Source organism: Lampetra planeri, chromosome 3 (assembly GCF_965212315.1).
Source record: "Lampetra planeri chromosome 3, kcLamPlan1.2.h2, whole genome shotgun sequence".
Lineage (NCBI taxonomy): Eukaryota > Metazoa > Chordata > Hyperoartia > Petromyzontiformes > Petromyzontidae > Lampetra > Lampetra planeri.
In genome coordinates, this window is record NC_136109.1 from 20,335,742 (window position 1) to 20,348,682 (window position 12,941).

General features: G+C 43.2%; 1 protein-coding gene and 1 long non-coding RNA gene across 2 annotated transcripts; one reads left to right on the forward strand and one right to left on the reverse strand.

Moving 5' to 3' along the window:
* Nucleotides 1-55: 55 nt before the first annotated feature.
* On the reverse strand, nt 56-6,828 carry LOC144740553 (uncharacterized). The gene is made up of 3 exons (XR_013589662.1): nt 5,979-6,828; nt 4,880-5,000; nt 56-262 (listed from the first exon to the last, which is right to left on the reverse strand). It is a non-coding gene; the product is annotated as an uncharacterized LOC144740553 (long non-coding RNA).
* LOC144740545 (sphingosine 1-phosphate receptor 3-like) lies at nt 2,728-12,679 on the forward strand. Its single transcript, XM_078623387.1, has 4 exons — nt 2,728-3,065; nt 3,434-3,471; nt 6,849-7,732; nt 9,159-12,679. Exons 3-4 carry the CDS (start codon nt 6,881-6,883, stop codon nt 9,846-9,848), a joined length of 1,542 nt encoding a protein of 513 aa, XP_078479513.1. The 5' UTR covers nt 2,728-3,065; nt 3,434-3,471; nt 6,849-6,880; the 3' UTR covers nt 9,849-12,679.
* The last annotated feature ends 262 nt before the right edge of the window (nt 12,680-12,941 follow it).

Here is a 12,941-nt window from a genome sequence, read left to right on the forward strand (position 1 = left end):
CCTCTGACTCAACCCGGTCACCACTGACTGCACAAAGAAAAATCCATGATCATAATTAAAGTTTGTTCGCTTGGTTTTTAATTGTATCAAGTCCATGTTATAGGTTACAATTCCTACACACATCGGATAACTGACATGCGGTGAACTACTCTTTCAGGCACTTGAAAAGTCACTATCCAGTGTTGTTTTGAGAGGCTGTATGAAGGCAAGACTCGTAGTAAAGTGGATCTGGGACGTCATCTTCCGGAGCCGTTCCCCGACACTGCACACAACAAGAGTTCCCGATGTTAATGTGTTCATCTCTTGACGAGCTGGTAATTACAGCAAAATGTGGATATTGAAAAAAAAACACATTAAGTTAACTTTAAATTAATTGTTGGGGGCTGATGTTTGTTAATTTTTTTGTATTTTGTTCATTTTCAGTTTGTAGTATTTAAATTTAGCAAAATTTGTATTATCCTGTCATGAACTGCATGGTGAGTCAAGGAAACATTGTTCATAAGTGGTCGAGTACATTTTAAAGGTGTTGGGTTTGTCTGTGGTCACTCATCTGCTTCCAATATGTAACAGTGCAAAATAGTTTGTATTTCAGTGCCTCGTTCGAGAACAGCATTGCAAACTGTGAAAATCTGTTCTGGATAAATGAAGAAAGTTGTAGAAAACTACATTGCTAAGCGGACATGCACATGTACAGGCCTCTTATCAAGCTACTGCAGATTGAAGGCATGCTGTGGGGGTTATTTGGGAAAATTCCACTTGCTCTTTGCTGTCCACAGCCCCACACAGCCTGGTATGCATGACAGTTACCCATCCAAACACTATCCGAGCTCAAACCTGCTTAGCTTCTGAGATCTAATGAGATCAGACGCATTGCGGGTGATTTGGTCCACTCCTTAGTATTTACCCTTGAAGGGAAACACGGGAAGCTGCCTTCGTAGCTCTAAATTCACCTGTCTAGTTTCTTCCCAGGATCTGAGGTCTGCGATGTCTCTCATGCTCAAGACTACATTAGCTGAGTTTGTTTTGGGCTGCAGAGCTTTCTCTTACTGAGAAACTCCGTTAGATCTCACTATGATACCTTTTGAATTAGCTCATGTTCTTAAGGAGAAATTAAAAACCTTGACTTAAAGCTTTCGTGACTGCAGGAATTCATATTCTTTGGGTCTTTCGGTAAAGTCACGTAGACTGATTCAAGTAAAATAACAAAAAACTACGACGTTTCGATCGCAACACAAGCGGTCGTTATTTGAACCTATCAACGTGACTTTCCCGAAAGACCCAAAGAATATTAAAAACCTTGTTATTACAAGAGTCAAATATATCTATTGCATCACATAAATACATTGTGCACTTAATATAATTACACCTTACTATAAAGTTTAAAATTACCTTTTTTTACTTGGAAAATTTATAAAAATGTTTTGTTTTAATTTAATATTTACATTGTCCAAAATGTGTTCCTTTGGTGCAATATTCATTGTCTGCTCATTTTGTAAACTGCATTGAACTGATGTATCGCTGCCACCTTGCTGAAACACATTTTGAAATGAGATGCTAATCCTGAGGGTTTAAAGTGCATCATCGTCATCATTATCATTTAGAATCCTATGGAAAGAGTGTTCCTTGCCATAATAATGTAGAATCTCCACAACTGGCCTGGGACTGTTGACTGATGAGAACGGCCCCCTATTTATTTGAGCAGGGAGACACAGACATGCGTTTTTAAAAAATATTACATTACACATGACGTTGCGGTGTCCATTAGATTATTTGTCTGTTGTGTTTATAACTCAATTTATCTGTTGTGCTTAAATAAATGGTCGCAGGTAAAGATTGTGACACGAACGGTGACAATGTGACACCACCCTCCACCCACACACCACCCTCCTCAATTTGCGTCGTTCACAATGTCCGGCAAAATAAATCAAGGCACTGCAACACCACCCACACCTGTCAGTGTTAATGTATACAGCTCACTGAGTCTATGGCTCCCCTAGGGTTCATGAGTAATGGATCAGGCTCATACCGAGCCAGACTAAGGCTTCCTTAGGGTTCAGTATGAATGTACGAGGCTTTACTAGGCTTCTTTATAGTTGCCATTGTACGTAGCATATGCATAGATGAAATAGATGGACTGAATTGCATACTGTCGTTTATAATGTTTCTTATACAATAGCACACGTAGGTGCGCTCACAAACAAAAGGCAAAATTCCCATCATGCTGTGCATGTCCGTCATGTGACCACCAAATGGCATGTGCAATGTTCTCGGCCTCATCTAGCTCGTACAGCCATACTAAGGTTATCTTCGGGTTCATTATTAATGTACGATGCATACAGAGGCAGACGAGGACTCCTTTAGAGTTCAGTATTAATGTATGAGGCACATAGAGGCAGAATACGACTCCCTTCGGGTGCAGTATTAAAGTATGTTGTTCATACAGCCAGACATATGACTCCCAAAGGGTTCAATATGAATAACGCTTATTGAGGCAAAACTAGGGCTCTCTTCCGGTTCAGTCTCACGTCTGGGGCTTATGAAACCAGACTAAAGCTCCCTGTATATATATACACACACACAATCAACACCATCTACCCGTCTCAGCCATCACCTCAAACCACAACAAAGCCCCGCCCACTAAGGCGAAATCAACCAATAGGAGCGGGGCGCTTTGTCAACTTACCATGACGTCTTGCATATCATTAGTATAAATGATGAGTGTTGGCAAGTTATGATGTTTAAAGCCTCCCTTGGGGTTAAACTTTAAACACCGTGGTGAATTCCAATCATTTAATAACTTTAAACACCGTGGTGAATTCCAATCATTTAATTATTTGTAACAGCGAGTGCATGCGTATCACCTATGCTTATATGTATGGTAACATGTGGATATACATTTACATAATAACGGTATAATTGTATTTCCATATATACACATACATGCACACATACTTAACCTACGCAACACATGTATATAATTATCAGACGTTCCACACACACGCATGTATAAATATGGACGGAGAAGAAGACGCAATACAAGACCTGGAATAATTTCACATTTAAAGGTAAGTTCATATTTAAAAAACAACTTTGCTAAAAACGTCCTTATAGTATAGTAATGTTTAAAATTACATTGTTATATTAAAAGGCTCTTATCATGCGGATGACACTGCTGTCACGTGCCGCTAACGAGAATGCCACTGATGTTGCCACGAAAAGCTATAGATGATGATGTCGATGTGATTGATACTGTAGATGCTGCTGTTACACTGATGTCAATGATACAGCTGCTGATAGTTGTAATCTGATTATGTTTATACGTATGATGCTGTTGAGGACGCTTCTGTTTAAGATGTTGCTACTGATCCTGTTGCTTATGATTCTGTTGCTTTCGAGAATGATTATACACATTGTTCTCTCAATCACCCGGCAGATCGACAATTCAAGACCGCCACCTGGTGAACACTGCTGGTACTGCACATTGATGTCACCCTCATGGGCCTCAAACTCAATATAAACTTTACACGGAGCACAATCGTACATAATACACAGATTACCACGTATACCATTATACGCATGCACTGGCGGATCCGATCGAAATCCCGAATTTCGATCGGATCATTGGGGTTAATTAGTAATAAATCGGCATTTTGCGACCCCCATTGCCACTGTGTAGCATATTATTAAGTGTCAGGGACTTTATGAGATGATAGGACAATATTCTGAGTCCATAATTGGCAATAAGTAACGGCAAAGCAGTTATAAGTGACTCAGAATTGTGCGCAGTTGTGTATACAGTCCACGACTTCTCTGAAGGCATCAACACCTTCAGCGAGCGCGATGCCGATCACACAACGCGGTTCGAATTCGACCCTCGATCGATGGCTGCACCATCGCCGCACACGCGTCGAATAAAAAGCAAGGGACAAGTCCTTACTTACTAACAACTCCTCTATCATGCTTCATTGCTGGAGGGGTTGCCCCCCCTACCTGAAAATCCTGGTTCTGCCATTGTATGCATGTACTTAAAACTAGGCATTTAACAATTTGCCTTCAATTGTCACGATTTGGATTCACGATTCCATTATCTCGTTTCTTGCTTCGGACTTCTCATTTTTTATTTGGCAATAGTTGTACACTTTGGTTTGCTCATTTCTTTTTTTATCTAGAAAGAGGTGCAAATTTACATCTCATGTGCATACATTTAAAAATAAGATATTCTTAAAAACATAACTAAATCCATGTATCGTGAACTTAAATTACACTCCACAAAACTACAAAAAAGACGAAGGTCCCCCATTTAGCCTTTTACAGACTCTTGGTGCAAGTGCCGTTAGTGAGCACCTATTAAGGCTGGTACAGTACAAGAAAGGGTAGGTGGCCAACACTACACCTGGCCGCCTTTGTCTCCCCAGTGCTGATGTGTACACACTGCACCAGGTATTGTACTCAATTATTAAGGGCTGAGTTAACCTAGAGGAGGCCCAAGACTGGTTGAAATATAAGCGGGAATCCAACTCGGGACACTGGGTTCGTAGTGCAGTGTGCAGATCACGACACTACCCTACACACACACATATAGAAATACAAAATACAAAAACAATGCTGCGCCTTTTGGCGTCATCTGGTCCAACACCATGTGAGACTAGGCTCTAAGAAAAGCTGTCTCGGGTAAGGACCAATCAATTTCAAGGACAGTGCATGCATTATCAGAGTTGTGTTTTTTGTTTGCATTCCATCCGCAGGTATTGTGGTCAATGCAAACATGACTCCTTGTAAAAAGGGTGTCAGTTTTGTTGCCAGATAAAAGGGTAAAAAACCAATTATAATGCTACGCTGCTTGTCCATAGGCTGTTGTGCATGTGTTGTTAGCAAGTACCTATTAAGTCCGGCATGGCGCACAAGGGGGTGATGTGACCAGCACCACGCCAGGCCACCTTTGTCTCCCAAGCGCTGATATTGACACACTGTATCCAGACCTCATTTCAGGTCGAGTCGACCTAGGGGAGACCAAAATATAGGATTAGATACAATTTTCTACTGTTTCCGTCATCAAATATGGAAATTTAACACATAGGCTTTCGCGACCAGTATTTTGTTAACGTGACACATATTTTACTGATTGGCCGTGTCGGGTTTTGGACGGTTGCGACACATTTATAATAACGCAATCTAACCCAAGAACCTTTGTTATGAAATATGGAAATGACAAGTTTTAACAAAACAAAAACCTGTACAAAATCCACTCGGCCCAGCGCATTATGCAAAAATCATCAACAGTTCCATAAGAACTGCATTGTGGTCATCTTGTCAAGGTTCACCGTCAAACAAATTTGACCAAATGAGACCGAATAACCAGCAGCAGTGAGGCAGACAACTGTGGACCGGTTCATCCTTATTATGACTAATTACTGCAGTCTAGTAACCAATGCTCACAGGTAAAACTTCTGCCTCTGGGAACCAGTCCCCACTGCCACACTATGGGGTCCATTAAATTGGCTGTCAGCAATAATTAAATGCATTTTTTTCTAATTAATTTGGCTGAAAATATCAGCTCCGATAATTAAAAGTACTGGTGTTTCCCTCTACTATGAAACAAACATTTATGATATCCCTTCGATTTAAAATATCACTTATCTTGCAATTTGGTGAGCGAACCCGGAACGATTTGGTGTTTTATGTCTGATATGCACTACTTTGTGCGACTTCGTGCTTCAGTGTTGGATAGAGTTTTCGAAAGAAGTTCAACATAAATGCATACATACTGTACAGTGTTAATGTCCATTAACCTGCCAATGTTATTTTAATGGTGAATTAATTGAATGTTGTTTTCTTTGAGTGTGTTTGCTACTGTCTGCTTACGGCTAAATGTTTCTTACCCGCATAAACAAATAAAATCAATCAATAAAACACATTTCGTTGCAACGTAACATGTAGGAACGTGCTGCCCCCTAGTGTATTGATTAAACAAAACTCACTTAAGATCTTGGCAGTAGTTGTGTGATATCTGCTTCCACGAAACAGTCTGACACAAGGGGAAGATAGTGTTCTGCATTAAATCCAGATGGATACTCAATTTCATGACACGATCCTGGCAGCACAATTGAATTGAAGACAAAAATGCAATTTCCAAGAATTATCCAAACAATCTAACACCTATAGTAGTAACCTAACACCTCTGAAAAAAGTATTTCAATGCAGTTAGTAAGCATGCAACGATTCACACATTCCCTCTGTGAGATGGTGAATTTTAATGATGCAATTCTTTGTGTCTCACTTGTCTCCTTCCATTAACCTAAACGTGAAATAACACTATTGTTGCTTGTCTCATGAGTAAGAATACATTTTAAACGATACATCGAGTATTGTTCATGCATATGATGATTCATGCATTGAATCGCGAACATTATAATACATTGTTTTCCATTCCTATATGTTGCATATAGTGTGAAGCAGTTATGCAGCAGATAGAGGACTGTGCTGGGTTCGATTTCCAGCCACGGCTAACATCAGTGCTGTGAGATAACTGAACTGGGCCTAGGCCCCTACCCATAACCCACACTGACCAGTTTGGTGAAGTACAGTCAAATTGCCATGACTAAAATGGCATGGGAATGCCTTCATCCAGCGATTGACAGCCATTAATTATTGCTGATTTAATGGTATATTTAAGTGGTTTACATGATCCCTGCAGCCACAAGATGTTTTATATTCACTACAATGGAAAAACATAATTACGTGAACCTTGAATCAAATCACGACCCCAACACTTGGCAATTCTTGGAAGAAAAAAAACACGGACACACTTTGTAACCCTCAGTCGCACACACTCTCCCATTCACTTGCAGAGAGATTAACTCCTTCACTGGTCAACTCCACCATGGGCCAATCCCCAAGCTATGATGGGCCCGGCCTAGTCTTCCTGCACTATAACCTGACAGGACGTCTCCGTGGCCGCAAATTCGACCCCGGTTGGCTCAACAACAACACCAATGGCTCCATGCTCACCAGCCCACCATCACTCGGCACCGACACAAAGACCATGGTGATGGCGGTGGTTTGTGCCCTCATCGTCGCCGAAAATGCTGCCGTTCTGCTCGCCCTCTTCCGCCACCGAACCCACATGCGCACGGCCACGCACTGCCTGTGCCTCATGGGCAACCTGGCATTCGCCGATGCCGTGGCGGCCGCCGCTTACTGTGCCAACGTCCTCCTGTCCGGCGGCGCCGCGACACTCTCGCTGACACCCGCGCGATGGTTCGCCCGCGAGGGGGCCGCCTTTGCCGCGCTCGCCGCTTCCCTCTTCAGCTTCGTCGCCATCGCCGCTGAGCGCCACGCGGCCATGATCCGCTCGCGGCCTGGCACGAGGGGCAATGGTGGCGGCAGCGGCAACGGCCAGCGACGCCGGCCCCACCGTGGCCCGTTTGGCAAGAGTGGCGGGGTCAGCGGCGGTCGGGCTGGGAGGACGACAAGGCCGCTGCTCACCGTGGGGGCATGCTGGGCCGTGGCAGTCCTGGTGGCGGTGCTGCCCAGCCTTGGCTGGAACTGCATGGGGCATGTGAGCGAGTGCTCCACGCTGCTCCCACTCTACGCGCGCAGCTACGTGGCCTTCTGCCTGGCGGCGTCTCTGCTGGCGCTGACAGCCACCGTGGTGCTCTACGCTCGCCTCTACCGCGCCGTCGCAGCCAGCCGGCGGAAGCCCGCTCGAGCACTGCGGGCCGCACGGAGGAAGGTGAGCGGGAGGTGGATAGGCACAGCTGACAACCTGGCAATGCATCTGAAAATAAGAATTGGAGGTTTAAGGTTGAGGATTTAGGGGCTAAGGGTTAGGTTTCCATATGAATTTAGAGTTGTTTGTCAATCCACTGCTGAATGAGGGCCTCCGGCACCGTGCAGGTCATTATGGTTATTTTACCATACATCACTAAGTAGTTTGAAGCTTTCGTGACTGCAGGAATCCATATTCTTTGGTTCCTTCGGTAAAGTCACGTAGGTAGAAAATAATAGATCACGACGTTTCGATTGCAACACAAGCGATCATCATCAGGTGAGACAATTATAGCAGGAAAACTGCTGAAGCAGGCGAGAGAGCTGCCGTGACAAGAGGTTATATAGGTCAAGTCTATATATATGATGACGATCGCTTGTGTTGCGATCGAAACGTCGTGATCTATTATTTTCTACATACGTGACTTTACCGAAAGAACCAAAGAGTATCACTAAGTGGGTCAGTGTGGCTTCGTGAAGGAGAGCAGACACAAGAGCATATGATTACAGTACAGCAATGGGTTGTTTTGCACAGCACTCTGCTGACTACCACTTAGTACAGCCCCACAGCCACCTAAGGAAATCTGGCAAACTCTGAGATCTAACGAGATCAGACGCATTCAGAGTGATTTGGTAACAGACAAGAATTAGCATTAGGGTTGGTATGGTATCAGTAAAGCAGTTTAAATGTAACATTGAAGGTTGAACATTAATTGTAAGTTAAGTTATGCAGAATAATGCATTGTTCTAAATAATGCAAAACTGAAAACTACACTTTATAAAGGTCATCTATATCAATGCACCTGAATATTATATCTGATATAGTAAATGAATTCGACTAATTTACTTCAAAAGTATTTGTAATATTGAATGCAAATCACAAAGCAAAAACAAATTAAACGCAACATTTTATACTACACACCTGTCTGGAAGAGCAATCCTTGGAGACCAGGTCTTCACCTCGCAACAGATGCGGGACCTAGAAGAAGGAAGAGACATCAAAGTGTGGCTGCAGAATCAATGTCATTTCCTCTGAGGGCTTCTAAGCCAGGCATCGTGGTGCACACCTGCAAGAGTTTCTGGATCAAATAAAAACGTGTCAAACTCCCAAACCCACTGGGCTGTGAGGTGACCAGGTGATGGCAGTACAGCAAGTGGGTTTGTGAACATTTTTGAATGAACTTTTGTGCGCCTGGTGACTTTTCGCCGAGCCCTCCAATTTCCTCCCACACAAAACTCCTTGTAAAGGAATTTGCCAAACATCTCACTACAAAGGGTGGATTGTGACTCGGTGAGACCTTCCTGGATAAACAAATGACGTAAACAAAAAATGTTAATGACTTTACCCTGACCGTACATCTCTCTGTTTTACTCTTGCCCTCCTCTCGCAGATATCATCGTCGTCATCGCTAACGTCGTCATCATCGTCCCGCCGCCGCCGCCCACGCCGCTCGCTGGGCCTCCTGCGCACGCTGGCCCTCGTCGTGGGCGTCTTCATCACCTGCTGGTCGCCGCTCTTTGCCCTCCTCGCCGTGGACGTGGCCTGCGATAGCCGGCGCTGCCCCGTGCTCCTGCGCGCCGCCGACTACGCCATCGCGCTGGCCGTGCTCAACTCGGCCACCAACCCCATCATCTATGCCGCCTGCAGCCGCGACATGCGCCAGGCGTTCACTGCGCTCGTCTGCTGCCTCCGCGGCGAGCGCTCCCACGCTAGTAGACGAGGCAGCAGCGGGAGCACCAGCGGTGGTCGGAGCCCGTCCAGCATTTCGTCTTCGTTGAGCGTGCGGCCCGGCTTAGCCGTCGGTGATGCAGGAGCGACAATGGTTGGAGCCGCGAAGATGGTGCCCTCCTCTTTGGAGGATCGAGACAGGGTGCCATATTCACCTTCTTTCTCGTGCTCCTCCTTCTCCACATCCCCCTCCCCCTCTAATAACAACAATGCTTTGGCATCACCGTCAAAGGTGGTGGTGATGATGATGGTGGTGGCAACTGCGAAAGAGGCAACCACGGATCCCCCTTTGAGTGGAGTCTTTGTGTTTCCTGAGCCAGTGAAAGAGGAAGATGTGACAGTGGAGAGATGATGGGAGTTGATCATGCGAGGGAGTCAATGGTCATATTTAGAAGTATCACACTGTTCAAATGAGTGTGGGGCAGTGCTCATCACTGTTGGAAGTTCTACAAACCCATGGCAGAGGCCAGCATCTTTATAAAATGAATAATGTTGTGACTTCCCACAAAGTGGGTTTAACTCATTTTAATAGCCCCAGTCAAATGATGGTGGGGCTGACTCGAGCCTCTCCTGGAATAGTCAATGTTTTGTTGTGAAACATAATTGAGGAAAATTGTGAAACTTTGACTTTGATGGAGAATAGAAAGAGTTGGAGATGCATTGTCATCGACCTCTGGTTTGGAGAAGACACTGGAACTGAAATGTAACATTCTAGATTTGAAACTTTCGTGACTGCAAGGATTCATATTCTTAGGTTTAACACTTGAGAGATGTATGAGAGTTCAGACTCATTGAACTGTGAGCAACTCCCCTTCACCAATATGAATGTAATAATTTCATTACATTGGAAGATAACTTTTGAAATATTTGGCTGCGATACATTTCCACATGATAAACCACTATGTTGAGCTATCATTTGTGGCCAAGTCACTTCTGAAAAAGAGATATATAGCTCAGTGGGCTTTACCTGGTCAAATAAAAAGTTTAGTTTATAGTTCTTAACTTATACAGTATTAGCTTTACTAGCCGGCTTCGCCCGAGACTTGGATTCTTGTCTTGGATTAATACACGGCCTACGCGGAGGGTTGGGGGGGGGGGTGCGTGACGTCAGCGGGCACACTGCGTGGCGCTGCCGCATGCGGGTGACATCACAGATGTGACGTCACCGCTCACTTGCCGTGCAAAATATATGCATTATTGCGCCCCCCCCAAATACAAAAGTCTATTTTTATACTTTTTCAATTGTGTACAGTCTGGAAGCTACCCACATGCCAAATTTCAAGTTTGTTGCATGTCGGGAAGTATGCTAAACATTTCGAACAGACACACATATTCACAAATTTCCCTTTTTTTTATATATAGATTACCTGTACATTCAATGCACGTATTTTGAGGATAATACTACATTTGAATTGACAAATTATCATTTGTCAATTATAATTATTATTAGCTTAGCATTGATGATTGTTGTAATGATGGTGGTGGTGATGACGAAGATGATGATAATGGTGTGTGTTGATGATAGTGCCAACAGTAGTATTGCTGATGATGCAAGATGATGGACTGGCCCTGACCAGAGCAAGTCCTTTACTCAGGAAAGCCTCGCTGAGTAGCAAGGCTCCATTTCAGGAGGGTTGTATATTAGGATGTGTGGACTAATTCCTTATCCAATAGTATTTTTGTATGGGAGGGAACAGAGTTCCTGGAGAAAACAAATAGTAGAAGATAAGTCTCAGTCTTGAAGACCTGTTTTTCAGAATTGAGACGTGGGTTGTGCTGACACATGCCTCTCAATGGCCAAAATGTACCGATATGTATGTGTCGTGTGAACTGCTGTATGTGTTGTGTTATCATATGCATTGTATATTGGTTTAATATTGTATAAAAACACAATACCATAAATTTAGTTTGACTTGTACTAATGGCATTCCTTGTATACATGCTATGATAAATAAGTAATTCACCAGTAATATGTCAGCTTAAAAAAATACAGATTAGCATGGCATTGTATTTCTGACCTATTAAGCATCTGCTATCAGTAAAGATTAGTTTTAGTGAGCAAAGCCTGAACTCTGCATTGACATTGCTAAAGATTGCATTAATCCCAAGCTCTGGTTGTATTCCCATTTATCCCAGCTCACCTCCCATCAGTGCAGCATCTGTCATTTCCTTACCTCAGCTGCGACTGACAATCTCATCGGTGCCTCTGTCGCATTATAACTTGACAACTGTGACACTCTCCTCTCTATGGCCTCCCAAATCTCTCACCTCCAAGCTCCAGGTGATCCTCAGTGACGCTGGAGAGACTTCTCACCCACTCCTGTACACGAGACCACATCATCCGCTCAGATCTGTACAATGGCATCAATCCAATGCAACATCAACCTGTCTACCTCTCACCTCCCATCTTTCTTCACTGTCTTCCACATGTTGCCTGCTCCAGAAACCATTTTTTCTGTAAACATATGCAGTCAACCTTCACTCAATAGGAAGTAATTCCTTCTCTGCTGCTTTTATGGGTTGGAATTCCATCCCTGATCATCCTTGCTGTCGACTTCCTGCCTCTGATCAAGTCCATGGTCAATACCTTCCTCTTCTTCTGCCCCTGACTTTCTCTTCTCCATTTAGTGTCTTCAATCACAACTTACCTTCAAGTTTTGTCATATTTTTTCATATAGAATGTTGTAATTTTAAAAGTATATCTATATACCCCCACTTTTGGTGGTCCACACGATTTCCTTATCCCAATATTTTGGATATTGCCTTAACAATGCAGTTTATATTTAGCGCTATATAAATACAAAGCACAAAATGTTATGACAGATAAACACAAGATTTGTATGATGAAGTCAAAATGATGTATTGCTCCCGTTTACAGCTCCAAGCCAGTGGTGGAAATGCCACATTCATATGGCGGGGTTTCCCAAAGGGACAACCACTGTCGACATTCCCCAAAGTTATACCTATTTTATTGACCCCGGGGGGATGATGGCTGAGTCAAACCCCAACCAGTATTTTAACTCGCAGTTGGTATCATAATTTAGAATGTCTTTAATGCTATGAAACTGTATCCTAATTTTTTTACTGTTTTAATTGCTACAACTGTTTAAGTTGTTTTGCATGTACCTTAATGAATACATGTGAAATTTTAAGGTTTGTTTTAATAAAGGTTTATAAAATATACTTTCATTGGCATGTCATTTTCTTATAAATTAAAGAATGGTAATGTAGTATTCATTATATCCACAAAAGTCTCACCGTCTCGAAACTATTTTCCTGCATTGGAATCTTTGGCTAAATCAAAGAAGGTATTTGCTTTTGCTATGAAATCAACGTCACCTGAAAAACTCTATGCAAAGTACTTTATAGATAAAATACACGGTTCCAATTGCTATGCTCACATCTCCTGGCCACTTCGCAGCCCAGAGGGTTGTGGGGTTTCACC

Excerpts from the sequence above, each read along its gene's own strand:
- LOC144740545 (XM_078623387.1), top strand. The coding sequence starts at position 6,881 with ATGGGCCAATCCCCAAGCTATGATGGGCCCGGCCTAGTCTTCCTGCAC. Across the intron at positions 7,733-9,158 it reads TGCGGGCCGCACGGAGGAAG|ATATCATCGTCGTCATCGCT; the intron begins GTGAGCGGGAGG and ends CTCCTCTCGCAG.